This window comes from Artibeus jamaicensis, unplaced genomic scaffold, assembly GCF_021234435.1.
Source record: "Artibeus jamaicensis isolate MK-2021 breed Jamaican fruit bat unplaced genomic scaffold, CSHL_Jam_final contig_923, whole genome shotgun sequence".
Lineage (NCBI taxonomy): Eukaryota > Metazoa > Chordata > Mammalia > Chiroptera > Phyllostomidae > Artibeus > Artibeus jamaicensis.
Window position 1 is genome coordinate 9,088,153 of NW_026522014.1, and position 23,857 is coordinate 9,112,009.

Below are 23,857 nucleotides of genomic sequence, written 5' to 3' on the forward strand. Positions count from 1 at the left end.
CTGTTAATGACTTTGCTAACTTGATTTGATCCTCACATTGATTTATATTTTCTGTTGCATACATGCAACTAAGCATATACTAGTATTTAAATATGACAATAATAATATTCTCTCTTTTTAAAATTTAGTTTTTGATGTGAGGAGACCTACTTGGATTCTTAGTCAAGGTCAAGGCTGCTGCTGGCCATGTGCTGGTCCACTCGCTCGAACACTGAGAGAATTTTCCATGTTTACCCAGACAAGCCAGCTTTGCAAAATAAAATGTTTTTTCAAATGATGTGGTTATATGTGAATCATTCCAAATATTGAAAATACTTTAAAAAATCCCAGCAGTGACTCTCCAGTAAGGGAAAATGTTTTGACTTAATGCATTAAAAATAGAGATGTGTTAGCTATGTAAATTTCTTCCTTCCTTTCTCATGTTTCTGACAGAGTTAGAAAGTAGTGTATGCCTGACTTTGCCTGGAGATTTCCTTTGGTCATGAACTAGTAATCCCTCTTGGTGTGAGAAAAAGTGGCATGATCTCAGCTACCATACAGCCCTCATAGCATATTTTTAAGCCTGAGCTTATTTCTAGGCATACGTGTATGGTTAAAGCCACTGGAAAGAGCAAGTGTACAGAGGTGGAATAGCATTTCATCAGACTTTCAAGCTTTTGCCTGTATCGGCTTCAAGTCCATTACTAGACACATCGAGAGTTGTCTAATATGACAAGGGTTTGGTCAGTCTCCAAGATGGTCCCACCTAGACAGAAAGGCTCCATCCCTCCCTCCGTGTATCTGGTGCTAGTAAATATTCTGAGATTGTGAGTGAGCCAACTCTAAGGGTTGATAGAAACTGGACTGGCTGCCCAGTGCCCCACCCCCAGCCAGCACAGCACTGCATTACTAATGTCCTTATTTTAGGTTCAAATTATTACTGCTGTGTGGTCCAATGAAAAATTCTTGAATGCTTTTGTAGTTTTATTTGTTCTAGTACTGAATGATAAGCTGCTTTTTTCCTAATTAATATTTTAATTGTTAGCTTTCTTTGTTCAATATGAAAATAATTATACTTGTAAATTTAGGACTGAGACTGAATAACTAATATGAATCCTAACATTTTTTTTCCCCCAGAGGAAAGTAATTTCATTTCTCTGCATTGTGAGCCTGGGTGCTTTCTTCAGAAAAATAGCAAAAAAAAAAAAAAAAAAAAAAGTGAGATTCTATGGTAAAATCAGAACAAATAATTTTGGTGAAATAATAAGTAGCTCGTGTGAAAATGCTTGCTCATTTTTTAATCATTGGCCACTGATAAAACGTGTAACCAAAGAATTCTACATCCGTGCTATCCAGTCACTTCACCTGGCCCAAAGGGCTGCAGAAACCAGGTCCTTCCCCGTCCCACTGGGTTACTGGAGGGTTGGGTCGGGTGGACTGCCCGGCTGGTTTTCACGTCTCCTCGCTTGTCCTCCACGGTGGGCATGATCACCACGGGGATCAGTGTGCACTGCTCAAGTGTACCGTTGGAAGACAGGACTTCAGTGTACCCTTCTTCACAACTGCAGGTCCTCATCTGCAGGGAAACAGAAGATTTTTACTGTGCATGCAAAGTGATTTCTGAAAGCATAATGGAACTGACTTGAAGAGGAGACTTTAAATAATACTGTTTTGGGGATTTGCTACATGTAATCCCTGTCTTCAGTACATAAAAAGAAAAGAACATATTCTTTGTATTGCACTCAAACTTATTCTAATAGTAGAAGCAAGTGCACGCAGAATTGTTGATATTGATAAAGGGTTGGCCCCAAAATAGAATGTTTATGCCTCAGACATGCTTTTGTTAAAGGGAAGTGATTGCACAAGAGGCAGGGAGGTGACCACTGAGGAGGCTGGCTCGTGCACCCTCGTGAATTCAGACCTACCTCGCTACAGTAGGAGTGGGGTTGGCTACACGGCGGGTGACAAGACCTGTCAGCATCAGGCTGGCGTACCACCAAGCAGCCCCCTGCAGAACAGAAAACCGTGTTTTGACAAGGAGTATCTCTTGCAACGATAAAAAAAAAAAAAAAACACTGTTGTTATAGGCTTGCCTTTGAATCGTAAACCACTGTGGGAATCCCACAGATTTTTCTAGGGGAGTCGAGTATGAAATACTTGGTTAACCTTGACCACTTCATTTAGCAACTTGAGGCCCTTTCTATTTAGAGGAGACAGCACCGTGCCTGGCACTTGGCAGGTGTCCCTACAAGCGCTTGCTGGACAGATGAGATTTGATAGTTGCTACAATGAAGACCCTGATGCAACACAAGCTATTTCTGTCATTGTTCCTGAGACTAAGTCCAGCACTAAAAAAAAAAAAAAAGGATCTCATTTTCTTTTAAAGTTAAAATTCTTTCTCAGCTACTTAAATTAATAGTTTTCATATCTCTTGAGATGTCTTTTTAATTTATGGGCTACCACATTCATACATTTTTATAGTACATTTTTTGGGGGGAAAACTGCTATTCCTGCTAATTCAGGATTTGCGGGGGGGGGAGGGAGAGGAAATTAAACAAATGTAGCTACTAAGTGGGGTGCTTGCACTGTTGTTTTACCCCGCCATTGCAGCTGTCTATTGATCTCTTTTCTTCTTCAGCATAGTACCAAGTGTGCCTAAGTCGTCAATGGAGACAGGGATAGATGTCATCAAGAAACAACACTGGTAAATGTGGAAGGAATCCTTGTTCAGTGTAACAGAATTTTCACAAAGTTTCTCTTTTATTTATGGAATTGATGATTCTGTGGAATTTCTCAGAGGTGACTATTGATAATTCTTTGCCTTAATCTCTGAATACTATAAACAAAGTGTTCTTAGGAAAAACGTTATGGGAAGCAGTTAGCTATTGCGAGGCAGTGTCAGTTAAATGGCCATTTCGAAGTTGTTATCACTAAACACATGAGGAAAAAAGAAAACGACAGCCTGAGTTTCTTGTAAGGATAACTATTCGTAACATTAAAGCAATCCATGAAGGTAGGGAGTATACTGCACATGCTTGACTATTTCTCATAAAGAATCTCATGTCTCCTAAAAGATGAGAAAGGAATGCATAGAAAGTTTATCACAAATCATTTACATACTGGCTTTTTGGTATCCAATGGTATTAATAAATAAATACATTTCATACTAACTTGTATTAAACATAAATAAAAATATGATTTTTATGAGTACATCTTTTGAAATTTGACTTACTTTTCCATTGGGGAATAGCCTCAATTTCAGGAGGAAAGAGATTTTAACATGTAGAAGAAAAGGCAGATAAATATTATCTGCATCCTTATTTGGGTGGGAAAAAACCCACTGAAAACTAATAGGACCCTCTAGGGAAGCTGTAAAGTTCTTTCAGAATGGTTTAAAGATGAATGTAGATGCTCATTTTCAGCTCCTGAGCTGAGTGGCCACCTCCACAACGCTTCTCCTCCCCAGCTCTGTCCCCACCACGCCTCTTAGAGCGATGTGGTTGGAACACATTTTTCTCCCAGAACATAATACAGTGAGAGTGTTTCCTGGGAGGTGTCTGTTCTTCGTTATGCATGTGTCCCCTGGGAGCTGCCATTATCAAGGGCTTCTTGATACATATTTCTCATGTAATATATCTTATCTTCACAAGAATACAATTTGACATCCTGCCCCCGCTTTCATAGGAAGGAAATAAGGAATTAGGTTTCAATAAATCCAGGTAATTTAAAATTCAATATAAAAGAATTGATGCTTTCCAAAAAGCATATCGATCCCTGCTCCTGTTATCTTACTGTATATATTACAGCTAAATTTATAAATGGACATACTCAGAGGCACCCAAATGCACATTACATTTTCTCCCTGTCAGAGGGTCGAAGCAAGTCAGCAGGTCACCCTGAACAGTTCTCTGTCGATTCTCATGCTACTGCTCTGCTACAGTAATAACAGGAATCTAATGAACAAAATAAAAATGAGCAAAACAGAACCAGATGCACAGAATCATGGAACAGACTGACAGCTGTAAGAGGGGAGAGGGAAGTTGAGGACCGGCTGAAAGAAATGAAGGAACTAGTCAGGGAACATATATGAAGGACCCACGGACATGGACAACTGTGTGGGGACTGACCCTGCAAGTAGGGGGCAGGCTGGGTGGGGGGGAGCAGAGGAGGGAAACTGGGACAACTGTAATAGCATAAACAATGACATACTTATTTATTTACTTATTTTTAAGATTTTATTTACTTATCTTTAGAAGGGAAGGGAAGGAGAGAGGGAGAGAAATATCAATGTATGGTTGCCTCTCATGAGTTCCTTGCTGGAGACTGGCCTGCAACTCAGGCACGTGCCCTGACTGGGAATCAAACTGTGATCCATTGGTTTGCAGGCCAGCACTCAATCCACTGAGCTACACCAACCAGGGCAATATCTTTTAAAATGAATAAATTAAGAGACAATAGTTCTTTGGGTCCATGTGCTCGAGGTTGAGATTCTGGTCCCGACCTTTCTAGGACACTGGCAGTGTGGTTCACCTCACTAAGTATCAGCAGCCAAGTTTTTTTCCTTCCTCACAGGAGTCCTTGCAACCCCTTGCTTTACTGGGTGAAGATAAGGAAACTTGATACCTGCAGAGTAGAGTAGCTCTTAGGAGTACATCTGGGCATAAAGGACACCCCCCAAATTTGTCATTTGGATTTCTTCTTTAGATACATAACAATTTTTGTGTGGTGATGGGGTGGATGAGCTGCTTGGATGCTCTGGGCTAGAGATTTAGCAATAGGTCTTCCCTTTAATTAATAAAAAGTATAAATCATACTGTATAGTATAAAGTATAAATCAGTATACAGTATAAATCATTTATGAATTCAAGAAAAAATATGATTTGTATCATCATATTCCTTTGGTAATATTTTTGTCTGTGTGTGTATTGCCTTTTAAGGCACAGAAACAGATATAGTCGACAAAAAATTATTTTTAGCCTGTAGTGAGGGTGAGGGAGAATTTAATTGAAACACTAAAAAATAAAAAAATGTGTCATGGGTCACTAGACAGGTATTCAGCCCAGGTGTCCTGAATCCAACCCTGTGTTGAATACTAAAAGACTATCTTCATTTTCTCAATTATTGTATTTAACCTGTTACATGTGGGTACCAGGGAGACTTTCAAAGAACACAGAGAAACTGGAGGTTTACCTGTTACATTGACACCGTCTGACCTTTGACACCAGACTGTGCGGGAAGAGCCTTTCCAAGCACTGGCCATCCATTTGTACTCGTAACACTGTCCATCTGCCGGGACACAGCAGAGGTTAACAGAAGCACTCTGCTGTCCAGAGGGGTAATCGTGGTGACAGAGTGTTGGTTAAATATTTACAAGCAGTGGAAAAGCGGTAAGTCCACCTCAAATGATTCAAGTGCCAATTTATTGTTCTGACATACACTACAAAATTCCAGATATATATCTCTCAGCTGATTTTTTGTATCTATTACATTATCTAATATAAACCTGTATTTTAAATTTAACTTTATGTTTTATTAAAAATATTATGAAATATCAAACGTACAGACAAGGATGGAGAATAGCTAAATAAATGTATTCAATCACCCATCATGCCATTTAACAAATATTACCATTTACAGTTTGCTTTAGTTTTTTTTTGCTTGTTTACAAGTAAAAAATAACATGAATTTGATGTTTTATTATATTCCTTTCTGATTTGACCATTCTCTATGTCTGTCCAGCAATACCCAGTATTCTGAATATTCTTTTAATATAAATATTCTTTTACTACAAAATACTATTTTTTTATTACAAATATATGCAAATAAAAATATATATGTCCATACCTGATATAAGCTATCATTTTTAGTCAGTGTTAAAATTTAAAAAGTATCATACTCTGAATCATTCTAAAACTTGCTAGTGATACAGATAAAATATATTTCCATGTGATTTTAATATAGATATAGTTGGTTTATTTTAACTTCTATATAGACTTCCCTGGTACTAATTACTATAATTTATTTAGCTGTTTCTTCTAAAGGTGGACTTTTAGGTTGTTTTCAGTTTTTGCTGTTACAATAACGCCTCAGTGGTCAACCTTGTGTGAGCTAAGCTTCCTGGTTTTTCCTCACTCAACAGCATGTACTGCCCCCACTGACTAGTACAGTGAAATTGTCATTGTTCACACATGCGCATTCCAGTCCACTCTCCTTGGCTGCCAGCTTATATCAATGTTGTGCAAATCATTCTCGTTATATTAACAATGGCTGGACTTTTTCCTGACAGACTCATACATCTTCTGGCCTTTTCTCTTTCTTTTTTCCTACTGAGATCTATGCTTTTTCTTATTGAATTGTGAGAATTCTTTATTTTAGAATAGCATCTTTCAAAGTATGATTCAGGGACCATAGTAAATGATTTTCTTTGAGTATGTGTATGTAACATCTGTGTAAGGTAGGATTTTCTTTACTCAGTGGGTGGGGCAAAAGTAGGTTTATAGTTGTGAGCATATGAAACACAGAGTATATTTTGTATTATTATTTATTAATTTTTGTATTGTTTTCAATGTAAAAAACTATAAATCTGGAGGGGAATTTCTCATTTGTAATGTTCTTGATGTCTAATTTTATTTCATTCTTATTTTAGAGTAAACAATTCTCTTTTTTTTTCCTTGGAAATTATTTCACTTATTTTAATCCCTGGCTTTTCACTACCTCTTCACCTACCTTGTCCCAGGACATATAAAATATTTTTATTTGGCAAGTTCGAGATTTACCTGACAAAACAGATAATTCTATTTCTTGGATTAAGTCATCCAGACCATTTTGGCTTTTATTCTAAGCATTCTACTCCAACTCCAGCTTTCTCCTCCAGCTTTTCATTAATAAATGTGGTATTTTGGCTCCTATTTGCTGTCCTTCTTTTTGAACACCAGTAGAAAGGAGAGGGTTGTTTGGTGAGCAACTAGATAGCAATTCTTTTGCTTTCATTTGCACTTCTGTGCTTCCAAGCTATGACATTTTAATGTTCTATGGTTCTTAAAAATGTCATGCATTGCTTATACTTGGTGCATGGCTCCAAATGAGTGTACAGATATACACACGGACATATAAATATGTACATTCAAATAGGTTTATGCCACATTTAGAACCAGTACTTTGTTTTATCAATTTTTGAAAGTTTAGTAAATGTCTCATTTTGCTATAAATTTGTAATTCTTATTTGCTCTTTATTTTGATTTAAATGCATTGAGTATATTTTTATTTTTTAAATTATTTTTAAAAGATTTTATTTATTTATCTTTAGAGGGGAAGGCAAGGAGAGAGGGAGAGAAACATTAACGTATGGTTGCCTTTTGTGTGTCCCCTGCTGGGAATTGGCCTGCAGGGAACTGGCCTGCAACCCAGGCATGTGCCCTGACTGGGAATCGAACTCGCGATTATCTGCTTCACAGGCCCACGCTCAATCCACTGAGCTACACCAGCCAGGGAAAATGCATTGAATATTTTTTTTAAATTCACACCCAATCAGGACAGTTACAGGTGTATAAACAAGGAGGTCCTAATTGTCTCAGCTTTTTTTAGCTCATAAAACTGGAAGGCATTCTAGCAATATTGCATATCTATTAAGGGTGGTGAGATTTTTCTCCCTCCAAATCTCTAAAATTCAGAATCACACCCTTAATTCAATTCTCAACCTTAAGTGAGAGCTTGGAAAATTTGCTTGTTTAACAGAAAATTCAATATCTTGTGCTTTTATTTACTCACACTAAACCAAAATGAGATTTCATGAATCCTAGTTCTTACCATCACATGACTTTGTTTCCAACATCTGCTCTGGGCACAAGTGTTGATTTTCTAGCTCTTGTATGATCACAGCTCTGGAGCGGACCTGTATTCCGCCAAAGCCGAGGTCCTCACCATTCACACAGGTCAGCTGACACAGGCTCCATGGGGACCAGTCCTTCAAATAACAGTCGCCTGCAAAACACAGGTATGTACTTGATACCCTCACCCTACCCTTACCCATAAAGAATAGCCAGCCAGATAGTCATTTTATTTCTATCCCCACTAGAAATGTTTGCACGCATTCCAGTCACACACACTACTTGTAAATTTAGATATGTATTTGATATTTGCAAGTTTGTATGTAGCTTTATGAGTTTGTATTAATATTGCTCTTTTCTCAGTGGATGTTACCGGCATGGAATATGTGTTGTGAAACACTATGAAATGTACACTATCTCTTGAAGGAGCTTGTCTGAACAATTCCCCTCCCCTTAAGAGACAACAAATATGTGATGAAAACCTACTACCCCACTTGTCATTATTATTGAAAAGAGGTTTATTAAACACCTGGTATTATTCAAAGGAAATCTAGATGTTGCCTTCTAAACATTCATAATTTCAAAAGAGCTTGAAGTCCAAGTTGAGAAAGCTGGTATTTATGCTTTATTCCTATTTCTTCCCAGGGGTGTGAAGGCGAGACAGCTGAACGAGCAGCTGTCATAGTGGTGATAATGCACACTGTTTCCTTGACCTACAACTTCACTCCACTTTCCCTTTTTGTTGATTATTGATTAAAGAAGAATATGCATGCGGTGTGCACATATCATAAACACACAGATCGCTGAGTTCTCACAACCTGATTATATACCTATGTAACTGACATCCAAATCAAATAACAGAGCATTCTCAGAATCTCAGAACCCCCTCTCATGTTATATATGGAATAATACCATATGTGCGTTTATGTCTGCTTCTTTCACTCATTGATGTTTGTGTGATCCATCATGTACATACGTAGCTCTAATTTGTTCATTGTTATCACTGTAATTTACTTTCATTGTATCAATTACCACCATTTAGATATCAATTCTACTCTCAATGGGCAGGTGGACAATTGCACCTTTTTCTTATCATGAATACTGCTGCTGTGAACATTTCAGTATGAATCTCTTGGTGAAGTTATATACGTGTACACACCCAGGAGTGGGATTGCTGGGCCACTGTGTACCACGTGTTCAACATCAACACCTCTGACCACTGTGAGAACAGGGAAGGTCTGATTAGGGCGCCTCTGCCGTGTGCACAACCTTCCTTCAGGACCGACTGCTTGGCGATACTGTTCAGAGGATACAGTAAATGATGACAGACAAGCCCATAAGGGTTCTTATTTTAATTATTCCACCCATATTGCATGAATAATTTATATAGCCTTATGTTATGCTAAAGTTACCTAATATTGGCAAAAAGTTGCCTGGATACCTGATTAATAAAAACACTTTTTGTGCCATGACTAAGAAATTCTAGAAATACATGAGTTATTGACTAGCACATATGCACAGCACTAATGTGGGGTAATTCCTGTAGGCTTTTATTATAGTACCTCATTAATACTCTAATGTCATACTGGGGGGTAGAAAATTCTTGTAAAATTCGAAAGTGTTAAGAAAAAAAAACTGGTAAGAATTTTTAAGTAGTGTGATAACATTTTAGGAATATTTCTATTCCCTAGGAAATGTTACTTTTGAGTAACTCAATTTTTAATCATGCAGGAGAAATTATTAAAATTAAATTTTTCTGTCAACATGAATGTATATAACTTCACCTCAATGCTTACAAATCTCATGGAAATAAAACATGTCTTTCTACTAGTAGGATTTACCTCCGTGCTTATATCACTTGACATAGTATATTTTGTGACAGAGCTCAATAAACTGTTTAATATAGTCTGTGAATTATATCATAATCACCCCCAAATAGTCCATGTGAGGCTTCAGAGATTCAATGACAGCAAATGTGAGTGAGACACTGCCTCATACTAAACATACTTTTATATTCTGACTGTATAAACCACTGCAATGATAAATTACACTGTGCCTGCCAAACATAGGACAATTAAGTGTACGAAATGCATTTCCTTCAGTATCTTATTCTCTCAAGCTTATTAGTTCACACACTGCTTGCTTTCAAAGCCCATCTTTGAAGGAAACTATCAGGAGAGGAACTGAAATGAATAGATGGTAATTTATAGGAGGAGAAGCATTTCCTCCCAGATTTGTAATTACTTTAATTAGAATGGTGTGTTTGCCCCATTCTATGTTATTAGGGGATACTGCAGTGTTTCTGTGCACCATTTACCACAGATTCTAATCTTATGTTTATTTTTGTCATTATTGGATTAGCAACTCTTTCTTCCATAACATTGTAAACTCATTGAGGACAGGGTAGATTTGCTTCCCACCGCATCTTCAACCTTGAGCCGAGGGTCTAGCCTACAATAACACTTGATAAATAATCAGGTGGGTAATTGTGGTACAGGAAGTATAATGAAAATTAATGGGGAGACTCCACAATAAAGCATATGCCAGTGCCTGGCAAGGATTCCAGTTCTGCTCAATGTTGGGAGCATCACAATGATGCTGCTATTAGCACTGGAGATTTGGTGTTGGACTAGGTAGGTCTTCCGACTTTTACCTTGGGTCAACTTTTATGGACAATGTGGCCGATCCACACATCAGAGACCCAAGATTTAGTCCTTGGCCCCAGACCTTGGACCTGTTGCCATGGCGTCAACCTCTGCCTGCTGTGATACCAAATGGCTCTATTAAATTAGATTGTGTGTGACAGCTGGCCTGAAATCAGGCCAGCGGGGGAGTGGGAAATGGAACAGGAAAATTGCTGGATCAGGAAAAGGTTGTCATTGGCAGGTGTGGGAATGTCTAAGAAGCAACACTGTTTTGGTCCAAGAAGTCAAATTAAAAAAAAAAAGATTGTTTCTTAACCTTTAGTAGATGGAAGTATCAGTGTGTGCAAAAACTATTATTACAGATGAATATACATACACAGTGAGAACTGCCCTCAAGGCCTAGCATATAGTTCAAGGTATTAGAGGTTATTTTATTTACTGCTCTGTTCAATTTATTAAGCTCATCTTAAAAACAAACTATACGAACTATCATTATTATCACCTCAAGTAGTCTACTTATTAAAGAACAAGTAAGTTGATGAGTGAATGGATGGGAGACCCATGTTGTCAAGTTTTCCAGCTTTGAGTAACTTAATCCCATTAAACTTTTTAAAAAAGTATATGTTATCCATCCTTAAAAGTTTCTCGTTATATTCTTTTTATATAAAAGTCTATTTTATGCCTAATCAGTATTTGTCTGCCAGATCTTTTTTATTTATTTGATGCCTTAGTCAAAGTGAAACATTTCTTAAACAATTTTTTTATTGTCATTATTATAAGCAAATGGGGAAATTTTTCCATTTGAGAATTATAGGTAATTTGCTTTCATGTTTGATCTCTTCTAGGCTGCTAATCAGCTATTGCTTCCATGTCTTTCTCAAGGCCTTTCTCTGGGCTAATACTTGACATTGAGTTTATTTTGACCTCACATCTATCCTGAAGATCTCTGCATCAAGTCCAAATTCTTCAGTATTAGGTTGTCACTGTCTTCCAATGAGTTTTTTAATATTTACAGACAACATTTGCTTTCCACAATTTACTGCATGCATGCTTCCTATCCACCCTTGTGTCAGAGTGATTTCTCTCAGTGTTTTCTCCTGCAATATAATTTTTTCACTCTTGAATGATAGTTGAGGACAGAGTTTTAGGTTGATGATTATTTTCCACTGTGTTTCAAATATTGCAATGCACTTCATGACAATGGCTCAGTCAACTGTGGACCACATATACGATGGTGGTCCCATGAGAGTTTAATAGAGCTGAATTTCCTGTAAGACATGGAATCTATTTTGGGGAAATTTGTTTTCTCTGATGGGGCAATATCTGTGGGGCTTCACCATATATTTCCTGTAAGACATGGAATTTCCTGTAAGACATGGAAGGATATATAATTCAGGAAGAATTTATTTTCTCTGACCGGGGCAATATCTGTGGGGCTTCACAATATGTTCTCTCTCACTCATAGCACCTTGACTTTGAGAGCACAGATCACACCCCAAATAATCAGCTACCTGTTTTAGCCCAGAGGATCCTGTCCTCCCAGTGCTATATACTCAGGGGGCGCTACAACTCTCCCAGATACAGCCTGATGGTCTTCAGAGTACACTGTTGTAAATTCTTGTTATCTTATACAAGGACACAGGTCCACAGCAGCTACCTTTAAACAAGAATCATGTGCCATTGATGCTTAGTAACAAGCTTTCTGTGGTAGTATGGAGCCAATCTGTCCCTGTACTTTGGAAATATTTCCGTATTATAATAATGTAAAGCATAGATAAGGTTTACTTCTTCCACCAATTCAATGCTGGAGAGAGCTGTTTGTGCTAGATAAGGTCAATGGAACCAAAAACATATTTCCTACGTCAAAATATCTGAGTCCTCAGTTCCAGCCCCCTCCATGTTAAGATCCCTCTATTTTTATAAATGCCACAAAGTTTCTTCATCTGTCCACTGCTCTATCATGAAATAGCCAAAACCACATTGCCATGGCAGCCCCCTGTGATCCTTCCACTCTCTGTCTGTATTTCTTATTCCTCCTGACCCCCAGGCTACCATTCACTCCCCTCGACAGCCACTATTATGGTGTCTACACCTTGCCCAGCCAGTTTCTCCTCATTATTTCCAACCAATTCAGTCTACATGCCTGTTTATGGAGCAGTACTGACAGCTACAATCATCTATATCTGACCCTGTCAGAAGGAAGCAGGGAGAGGGCTTGTGGGACAGTGTTCATAAAGTCTACAGTCGTGGACAGTAATGTCCTAGGCCTTTACATTCTCTCACTGACTCAACCAAAGCAACTTCCAGTCATGCAAGCTCCATTTATAGTAAGTGCACTATGCAAGTGCACCATTTTTAATCTTTTACACTGCACTTTTACTGTACCTTTCTGTGTTTAGATACATGAATACCATTGTGTTAGAATTTCCTCCAGCAACAGGTTGCACAGGTTGTACCTGGAAGCAATGGGCTGCACCATAGAGCCTGGGTGTGTAGAAGGCTGTATCATCCTGGTTTGTGTAAGTGTGCGCTATGATGTTCACATGACAAAATCTCCCAATGATACATTTCTCAGAATGTATTACCTTTGTTGACCCATGACTGTACATCCCATTGTCTTTTGGATTTCACTGTAACTGAGAATTCTGCTCTAATTCTAATTCTGTCTTCCAAATGCAGGTAATCTGTTCATTTTTTCTGAATGCTTTAATAATTCTTTTTTTGGCATTTTCTGCAATAACTACAATGTATCTAGGTATGAATTCATTGTTGATTCTATTTAAGACCCAGAGTAAGCTTCCATTATATGGACTTCAATTTTTCCTTCACTGGTATATGTTTAAATGCTGCCTCTCATTTTCTATTCTTTTCTTCTCGATATCCTAACTAGATGTATGTTGTATGCTTATTTTCTTAAACTTTCTTTCAGTCTTTCCCTGTCCAGCATGAACCTCAGGCCTTAATGGTCATCCTCTGCAGGTGTTAAAATTTGTACGTGTCAACAGTGGCCACATGAGAGACCTGGATTCACCCCACCTGGCAGAGGAAGCGGTGGCCCCTATTCACTCACACTGCAGTGTCTGGCTGTCCACACAGGTATCACTGAATGGGAGGGCTGCTGACATCCCTCACCTTAGACCACACATGCAACACCCCTCCACCCTGGTCCTGGGAAGAAATGATCAAAATAGAAATCTTGTTTTGCTGTTGTTACCTGGGCAAGGCTGGGTGCAGGTTTCTTCTAAGACCATTTTTTTATTACCATCTATAATGGGCTCAACATTAGTACAGAATTCTTCGTCCACCACTTTGCTGAAATCATCAGCTGACCCATCACTCACTACACAAGAAATGTTTCTTGTTCTGGTCCCTTCTCCACAATGGGCATCCTGGAATGAAGAAAGGCATAACTAATTAGGAAAAGAAAAATAATTAATTAGTGAGCTCATCACTTACAGTCATCTCCGCATCGTTGATTTTGATTTATGAGCAGTTAAAGAAACCTCTGAAACCCTAGGGAAGTCCTACAGGAGCATACGACGAACAATTTACTCGTTTTCTAGCTAGAGACAAGCAAATAAATTTTCATTAAAATGAATCAGTCTCCAAATGATATTTAAAATACAGGACAGGGAGGGCTTGTTATCAAAACGAATTAAACTAGTTATGAAATAGCTAGGCATTTCAAATCTTGAAGAGGAAAAATGCCATGTGTAAGCTCTACAAGACAACTCTAAAACCAAGTGCCTGCACAAAAATAACGCACATTTCCATACAGCTGTTTGAGATTTGATACCTGCACTCGGCATGGAGACCACTGGCCATACTGCCACTGATAACAGGGCTTTACTGGGCAAGGCTTGGACTGTTCCATCAGGGCTGGGCACGGCCTCCCATCACCCTGAAAGGGCTGGGTGATTGTTCGTCTTCGAATCATTTTTCCTTTAGGAGACACAAAGGGATGCAGCTTTCGTGAGATGTGACAGTTGTGCAAGTATATAACATTGGGACAGGGTACCACATCCAATTCTCCCGAGGAGATGCGAAAAACGAGTCAGTCTCAGTCAACCTCGCCAAAGATTATTTGATATGACTGAAAGCAAGGGCATTTTATTTCATGTCCTGTGACCATTTGCCTAATGCTAATTAAGGTGCAAACTAACCTGTGAGGCCACATGTTTGCGAACACTCTGACCACGCGGACCACTCGGAAAGCTGGCAGTTGACAGGGCATTCCACCATGCAGGTAGTGTTCATCTGCCAGTTCTTCTCAAGGCCCAGCTGAAAGGACAGAGGCACATTCGTTTGTATGGACATAAAGGCATGGCAACCATGTGTGGTTGATGGAAGAGGGAGGGAGAAAGGAAAAGATAAGAGTAGGGATGAGAGGAAAGGAGAGGAGAAGAGAGAAAGAATAAGCAAGATGAGTAAACGAATAAAAAGAAATCTGGAAGACAAACATGCAAATTGTTAAAAAATATAAAGTCGAGAGTGGGAGAGTGGGATCAAAGGGCACAGAATGAATGGAGGAGCCCGTTTACTGCATATACTTCTACAGTGTTGAACTTTTAATACATGCAATAAATAAAAGTAGGTTTAATCTCCACATAGGTCAAGTTTCTGTAAGTGATGAATAAATAAAGGCAAGCATGATTACTTTCCATTAGTTAAAAACCAAGAATGTCATCAATATACAGATTTACAGTTGTATCTTTGAGATATTACTCATTTTTATATGTGCATATTAAACTGAAAAGCAAATGGGAAAAGTTTTAAAGACAAATTGCCACTCAAAACTAATGATATAATGTATTGAAATAATGGATCAGTTTTGAAGTATGCTATCTTTCTGAAAGAAAATCTGAATTACTAGAATTTTTGGTTATTAATATTTCATATATAGTTTTTAATTACAATGATTTTTCTTCTAAAACTATATATCACAAGCTAACTGTGATATTATTCAGTTATTTTAGTGTTAGTCCCTCATCGAATAATAATGTTGTACCCTTGTACCGACATGAAGTTTCAATACTTATTTATGTATTCTACTTTTAAAATACAAGATGACATTTCAAACTCATATACTGTATATGAAAACATTTAAAAAGTCTGAGATACAAACTAGCATTGAAATAGAAACATTTAAGAGCATGTTAGGAGAATATGATTTATTAAATTGGTAATCCTTAGGCTTTTCAAGAGCTTTTTTACTTTTGCATGAAATATAAGTTTATGGTATCTAATCTGTATTTTAGAACATGGCAAAAGAAAAAATTCTGAACTGTTGCTCTGGTTCAAGGACAGCTCTTGGCTCTCAGTTGCCCACTGAGAAAAGATCAGGTTGATGACTTGTGTACTGTGTCCCTCTGCTCCTACATGTTCTCTGCCAGTAATGCTTGACAAAGATGAGAGCATTTGGTATGAACACTTTTACTGTGTCACTACGTAAAGTTTTACAGTCACTGAAAGTCATGGAGTTTGGAGATTAGAGTCTTAAGGGGACATGATAAAAATAATGTGTTCTATTTAAGGTACATAATAGCATCAGAGAGAGGGTTGGAACCACAGAACTGAGTTACCACTAACTTATTTACTATAAAGGATGTCTGTTGACAGATATTCTGGGTATGCAGTTCTGAGAACTTTTAGCCTTTTACTACATTTTCCCTTGTATTTATTGTATCTCTTTCTTCCACCTTCTTCTCTCTCTCTCTCTCTCTCTCTCAATCATCTATCTATCACCACCATCTATCTAAGCACATGCTCAGGGGTCAAGGAATAGGAAAGGAGAAATCAATTACTAGGTATCATCAGGTGAGTAAATGTCTGAAAAACATCAAAGGCAAAAATACTATATAAATACTGGATGGATTTAACCCCAATTATCCTCTTTGTTGGGTAGTAATGCCATCTTTCTTTTTGGCTGTCAGAGAAACAGCAAGAGTCATCTACTGCAGTTGCATTGAATGCAGGGTGTACACATGTATTAGTAGGCAGGCAATCACTCCATTGTTAAAAAGATAGCCAGCTTCTCTCAGGGCTATTATTTAATCCTACTGTATCCACTGGGATGGAGAAAATGGGATGTGTTGTTTAATCCAATTCCTGCAGAGAATAGTACTCTTCTCCCTGAAGACAGTGTTTGTAAGACTATTATGATTTAAATTCCTAAGTGTCATTGCAGCATTCAAACATAAAAATATCTGTACATAGAGTACATTTATCTAGTTTCCTGGATACTTAAAATTAGTTATTTGTCAAATTTTTATTCAAATTTTATTTAAGAAATAAAGGACCCTCTCTATACTTTTGTGCTGGCTGCAGTCATATGAGCTGTTTTAAAATTGGTCTGATTGGGTTTGGCTTTCAAAAAGCTCTTACAGCTCTCACTGTATATTTCATTCTGACTCAGGAGGGCATTAATATGTGAATTTGCAACAAAAGAGACATATTAATTGACTAGAAGCAGATCACAGAAAGCTCTCCAGCCAGTGTATGACTATAATAATATTCATTAATAGTAATGTTATTGTTATAATGGGTATATTACTTCAATGTTATTAGTTTCAAAATTGATTCAGGTATAAAATTTCTAACTAAATTGAAAGTATGAATGGACTAAGTTATGTTACAGGATGATCATAAGAGAAATTTATTAACTAAACAACTTATCTTCAGCACATTGGAGATCTGTGTTCACATGGTCACATGGACAGAGATATAAGGAACTTAAGTTAGGTCTACACGATAAAGATATCAAATGAATTAATATATTTTTATCTTAAGTTTTCCCTTAGGGGTTGGAACAGTTTACCATGGGCTCATAATAACTGCCAGGATATGCAAACAGAAGTCGTGGTCACCCTGTCTACTGAACCCTAATGAAGTTATAAGCTCTGACTGTGTGTTCCAGATCTACTGAGGCTTCTGTTTATCTTGGTTCATGTTTAACCCAGTGGTTTTCAGACGCAGGAGGAGTCGAAACCTGTCAGGAGTGTGAGGTACCCTTTTGGTTTGGAAATCAGACATAATAATGAAAACATGAAGTGTAGCTTCATGAAAACTAAGAAAGGCTAACAACTCGTTCCTCACATTTCATAAGATCGTATGTAGAAATGATGACATTACTTTTACAAAGTGAGGTATTAAGAATGACAATTCTTTGTAACTGAAAGATACTAATGGCAGACTCCATTCCTTTGTTTGAATTTCTCATATCCACACCTGAGTACTTGGACTCTCACAGCTGGGTATTAGATCTTAATATCAAAATCTGCTACCAAACCACATGTGATCAATGTTTAGCAACTGAGTGAATGAATGATGGAGCTTGGCAGGTGTCCCAGGCAACACATTTGAATTTTTTCAAATGAAAAAATTCAAATGAAATTACAAAGATGATGAGTAGTCTGATTAAGATTTATTGCCCATATTCACCTTGATTACTTATTGTTTTCCAACCATTTCTTTTAGAGAAGGATAATTAGCATACCTTTGGGTTCCAAGCAGAACAAAATACAGGGTATTATGTGCAGAAATCAGTAGGATCGGACAGTGTCTCTTTTCAAGAGGGTGCTTAACAGCCTCTGAACAGTGCAGAAAAACATCTGCTGGCAATGAGCTGTGTGGAGCACAGGTCATCTGGCTCAGCATGAACTGGAATTATGAGGAAAAAAATTACTCACAAAGATATCATACAGCATCCCCTCACCTCTTCACAATATTTCAGGTCAACCGACTTGCCATCGCTTCGAACACAGTCCAGCATCCTTGTTTTAATGCCATTTCCACAAACTGCCTTTTCACTCAGCTGACACGTACTCCAATCTGCAAGGAAGGGAGCCCTTCAGAACAGACGGCCACAGGAGACACAGATTTCAAATGGGATTCCATATTTAAATGGCCCAAATTCCATATTTAATTCACGACTGCTTCTAAGCCGTCCCATCATCCTACATGCAGAGCATAAGAGTCCCAGCTCTGAACATTTCAGGAGTCAAATGGAGTCGCTGGGGTTGCACAGAGCCACAGGGATTATTCTGGAAGGCAGATGTCCATTTGACAATCGTGACAGCCAGTTGGTGATACTGTAAAAATGGCTCTGGCCTGCAGATCAAATGTCACTTAAAAACTTTTTCTGATAAAAGCAGAAATTTCAGCTTTATCATTATTTTTGTTTTAGTAAAGTAATCATAATTTTAATGAATAGTTAACTGTGTTATGTTCAAACAAAACAATGTATGTCACCTGATTCCACATTTAAAATGTTTTAAAATATGCACTTATTTCAAAATCATTTTGCTCATATTTCTTTAATTCTCTTATTTCATGTTTTTGTCAAAATAATTCTTTAGTCTTCCTTTTTAGAGTAAGACAGTTTATCTTAAAGAACCGTGATTTCCTTGTGTCATCAATGAAAACTGAAGAGAAGAATCAAAAGAAACACAAGACTGCTGTGTATCACTGGACACTTTCTGTAGTTTGTATCACCGGGGATATTACCTGAAAAAGTTCTAAAATAAGCTTCAGTGATTCCCCGTCACATAAACCTACAAACTCTTCTTTCCTACAGCGTATGCCTTGATGGTGAGGGTGAGGGAGAACAAATAGAATTTATAACAAGACTTTCTTTTCCTGAAAAAATACTCGTCTGTCAATTTTTATCTATACCTTTGATAATATTGAAATAGTTATATCTGTGTACTTTTGTCAAGGGTAAGATTGCTGCTCTTTTTACTTCAGAGCAATCTGGCTTGAACAGTGCCCCCCGCAAAGAACTGTTTTCCCAGCATATTACAGCCATTCAACATCTGAAGAAGAAAGATCTCTTTCAATGAACCTGATACTCATAATAAAAATATCTTATTTTTTATAAGTTTTTACTTACTTATTTTTAGACAGAGGGGAGTGAGGTGGGGAGGGAGAGAAATATCAAAATGTGGTTGTCTCTCCCGAGCCCCCTACTGGAGACCTAGTCCATAACCCAGGCATGTGCCCTGACTGGGAATGAAAGTGGCAACCCTTTGGTTTGCAGGCCAGCACTCAATCCACTGAGCCACACCAGCGAGGGCAGAAAAGTATCTAATTTACATCTTTTCAAAGTGGGAGGATGTCTTAAATAGGATCAATTAGACTACTCGCGAAATACCACAGGGCTAATGTTTGTGTGATACTTTCATTATCTGCATCCTGATGTTTAAAATATATACTAGATAAATATCTGTCACTTAAAGAATTGTTTCTGGGAGAGTAAGCAGCGTGTTCAAAAGGCACACAGTCAGAGAGGAACATGCCGCATGCTGCTGCGCTGACACGCAGCTGTGGCCCGTGGCTCTGTGACGAGGGGGCCGCCCACGTACCTGTCACGTTATAATCGTAGTGGAAGCAGTTCCTGTTCAGGTGGCAGGGTTCCCTCTCCACAGCATCAGGGCAGACTCTTCCTTCCTCCGCAGGTTGTCTGATGGGATCCGCTGACCTTTGTCGGAAATTGCTTTGATTGCAAGGCTGACAAAGAATAACAGGATCCTCAGAAAGGCGGACACTCAGCCGTAGGAGGGCTGATGTGTTAGGAAGAGCACTGTAGCAGGAGTTAGTACGTAGGGCCACTGGCTAACCTGAATAATCCCACTACACTTCCATTTCTTCTATAAGATCAAAGTGTGGTGTGAGCTTCAGATGTGCTATCTAGCTATAAGATGCTTAAGGGTCTACGTGTCAAATATTAATAGATGTATCATGTCACAGGTCCTCAAACACATATGTATGGTAACATTAATTATTGTGAATGAGTAATACAGAAACTTTCTGTTATCTACTTATCTATCTATCATTTAATACAGTCTCTGGGTACCACAAAAACATTTTAAGAGCGACTTTAAATAACTGCTGCTCATGACTTTTACTTTCCTAGGCACGCTTACATGTGCATGAAAAACACAGCACTTACACACACTGGCTTGCAATCTCCTGCTGGTACCGTCTTGTTCTGAAAGCATTTGGCTTCTAAGAACAGGAGCAGTAACTTCAAACTTGAGGTTAGTGGCATTAGAAAATCATTTGCATACCCTTGTGAAACAGCTGATTCTTCATTACGATTTAAATGTATCCAAGTCGACTGCCAGCCCTGTGTTGGCTCCTGCTGGATCGGGCGGCTGCTAATCAGCAACTTTAAAATGTTAGCCCTGAGATAAAAATTTAATTTTTCCTTGAAAACATGCATGATCATTTTCTTTGAAGCTGTCCTATATTGTATTTCAAAAAATTAATTTCCCACTGCATGTATTTTCCCTATGCCTTTGATGCCATTGTGAAATGTGCAACTTCACAAAGGTGCCCAGGGGTAAAGCCAATTTTCTACATCATCAGCCAGTTCTGTTTCAAATGGCTCTCTTCCCAGGGTCCCAGGGAAGAGCCCCTACGGGCTGTTGAAACCTAGAAGCTTTGTGTGATTTGAAACTCTCCCCTGGCTTCCCAGCCCCGAAGGGACACAGAGCCAGTGCGTGGAAAGAGAGACACTGATGCACAGCTTTCTTCTTCCCACTCCCTCTCTTACCAGGATCTTTTGCGTTTTAGTGTCAAAACTCCTGCTGCAGGACTCCCACGGTGTGAAAGATTATTCCTACAATTTAAATAAAATGAACCGGGCAAAAAGCAAGGGATGACAATAACGTCACACCATTAAAGTGCCTTTACTAGAGCTTCATTCTTTGTCCCTTTACCTGGAGGGAGTCATTAAGACCACTGCAGTTTTTAACCTGCTGTGCGTTTGTTTATAAGCCCATCTGAAGGCATTTTGTGCTGGCAAGGAGGATGGTGGAGGGGTGTAAAGCTTGCAAGAGGTCTCGCTGTTCTAGTGTGAGGTGAAATATTGCTGACTTTCAGTGTCACAGTCACAGAATGAAGTAGTCAAGAAAATATACTTTGCTTTGGTAATTTAGTAACGATGATTTTCTTAATAATATCTTTACAGCTTTAGTGGTAAGGAATTAAGCAAACTCTATATTAATAAACAGCTAATCATCTCACCAAAGTGCATCGCGTCCACGGCCCCCATTCGGATATCACACAGTCCTCGGGGCATGGTAATTTGCACTCTCTGGAACCCAGGGGCATCTCTTCCGGGTCACAGAGGTAATCATCCACATGGTCAGAAGGGCCATCCGCAGTGTTCTGCATGCATCTGGAAGGAAAACATACCTATCTATCAGTGAAGGAACCAGTGAAAACATTGGCCAACCCGTAGAAGAGGCGTTTCATCTTAAGACATCATTCTGGGGTTGGCAGGAATGGGGTGGAAAGCATTGCATTTAATGAGTGCAATTCTTCCAACACAAAGATATAAAATGATTACTACCTCCCATAAATACTTGTAGAGTTTTGGAATGACTTTAAAATTTAACCTTGTAGGTATCATCACAATTTTTTAAGGTCACAGCCACTGTATATACGTAAACTCTGTATGTCTTCCTCTGAAGGGAGAGGGCCATTTACTCTCATATATGATGCTGGACTGATGAGGAGAGGTCCAAAGAGATTTATGGAGGGTTACGATTTTGGAGTAAAACACATTTTTTTCTTTTGAAGAAAATGGTGGATTCTGTAGAGAAGGCAGATTCATGTATGATGGAAGACTAGGCACACTGAAATATATATATATTTTAATTAAATATATATTTAATTTTATTTATTTATTTTTAGAGAGGAAGAGAAGGAGAGAAATATCAGTGTATGGTTGCCTCTCATGAGTCCCCTGCTGGGAACTGGCCTGCAACCCAGACATGTGCCCTGACTGTCGAACTGCGATGGTGTGGTTCGCAGGCCCGCACTCAATCCACTGAGCTACACCAGCCAGGCCAAACTGAAATATATTAACGAGAGGTTTCATGAAGTGCTTTTGAAAGTAGCCAATGGCATTTATCAAATTGTTTTGTCAAATAAAAAGGCACTTACCCTCCCATCTGCTGATACTTTTTAATGGCAGCAAGAAGTGAAAAGACAATTACGATACAGTAATAGCACAAATTATCTAAATGGGGTTGTTTGAATACTCCTCTCTTGACCTTTTTATGGCTAGTTTTCTGTTTGACAGAACAAATGCAAACATTTCATCACATTTCATTCTACTGTAAGCAGTCATGAAGGACTCTTTACTCACCTCTTGGAAATCTAATTAACGTGGCCAGTACCAGACTTCATGCGTACCATACTTAACCTCTCCCGGCACTTTTCTAGTGGAAGAGAAAAACTTTTTCTCTCACCCCTAACTTGAGAAGGTCAACCAAATTAATGGGCACAAGAACAGAACTGCATTGCAAGAGATGAAAAAGAAGGCTTGAGCTCTTAAGACCTCTCAAACCCACCGGGACGTTTTAAACTGTTAGTTGAATTACATTACCAGTCATTCCTGAAATCTCAACTCTTTTCAGGAATTCTTCAATCAGCAGAGACACTATGTCTTCTCCTGTCTACGCTGCAGAGTAACATCTCTATACAGTGCTATCTGGTTTAAGAGAAATGTTGTTTTCCTGTGAGATGCATTCAGACCAGAAAATTGTTGCTGGCCGTGTGTGAATGAGGTTGTGCCCTTCTCTGCATTTTGTTGTAAACTGCATGAATGTGTAAGAGAGCAATCACAAAACAACCCACAAAGGTAGATATTTACTTGATTTCATTGTTGAAAGACAAAATTAAATTATAAATGTCTTTGGGAGAATTTTAGTTCCTCAGAATTCCACCTTCAATGGATTTTAAAGAATGACCTGCTGACAGCATAGGACATGGGCAAATGGGCAGCTGGATGCGAGGCCGGTAAAAAGGTGTGGTGGGTTCTGCACATTACGGCAGAGTCAAGGGCAGATGGGCAAGGCTCTATTATGTAGTTATATACATAAAACTTTATTTTCAAAGGCTTTTCTTTTAATTTTTGTTATAAAGGCAACATATGCATTTCAGGAAAATCAGAATAAATAGTAAAAATTCACATGATTCAATCAGAGATAACTGCTCTTAATATTTTGTTATATTTAAACATTTTCATTTCATTAAATTCAAGAACACTTTACTGCTATTTGTACTATTTTAAAAAGTAATATAGATATCTTCTCATGTTGTTAGCTATTTTTCTAAGATATAATTTTTAAGTACTGCATTTGAATTTCAACATTTGAATGTGCCACAATTGCTAAAAACTCTTATGTTGACATTCAAATTATTTATGTTTTATATATTGTAGCTGGTATTAATGATTTTTAAAATCACTCTAGAATCACTATAGAAGATAAATATTTGGATCAAGTTCTGACCCCAAAGGGAGGCCCTATAAGTAGGGCTTTTCTCAAGTTCTTCATTTGCTTTTCTCAAGTTCTTGGCCTTTCCCCTTTCCACATGAAAAGGAATTATGCTGTG

The 23,857-nt window shown here is 38.2% G+C and overlaps 1 protein-coding gene across 2 annotated transcripts in view; it reads right to left on the reverse strand.

Annotated features, from left to right (window-relative positions):
• THSD7A (thrombospondin type 1 domain containing 7A) overlaps nucleotides 1-23,857 on the reverse strand; it is a 356,792-nt gene that overhangs the window by 7,307 nt on the left and 325,628 nt on the right. For both annotated transcript variants that reach the window (XM_053655065.1, XM_037167342.2), the window contains 10 exons: nucleotides 21,479-21,632; nucleotides 19,813-19,957; nucleotides 18,165-18,280; nucleotides 14,614-14,731; nucleotides 14,247-14,392; nucleotides 13,665-13,839; nucleotides 7,786-7,959; nucleotides 5,170-5,265; nucleotides 1,905-1,987; nucleotides 1,345-1,555 (listed from right to left, as the gene is read on the reverse strand). In XM_053655065.1, the coding sequence (XP_053511040.1) occupies nucleotides 1,345-1,555; nucleotides 1,905-1,987; nucleotides 5,170-5,265; nucleotides 7,786-7,959; nucleotides 13,665-13,839; nucleotides 14,247-14,392; nucleotides 14,614-14,731; nucleotides 18,165-18,280; nucleotides 19,813-19,957; nucleotides 21,479-21,632 (1,418 nt within the window). The remainder of the gene's footprint in view (nucleotides 1-1,344; nucleotides 1,556-1,904; nucleotides 1,988-5,169; nucleotides 5,266-7,785; nucleotides 7,960-13,664; nucleotides 13,840-14,246; nucleotides 14,393-14,613; nucleotides 14,732-18,164; nucleotides 18,281-19,812; nucleotides 19,958-21,478; nucleotides 21,633-23,857) is intronic.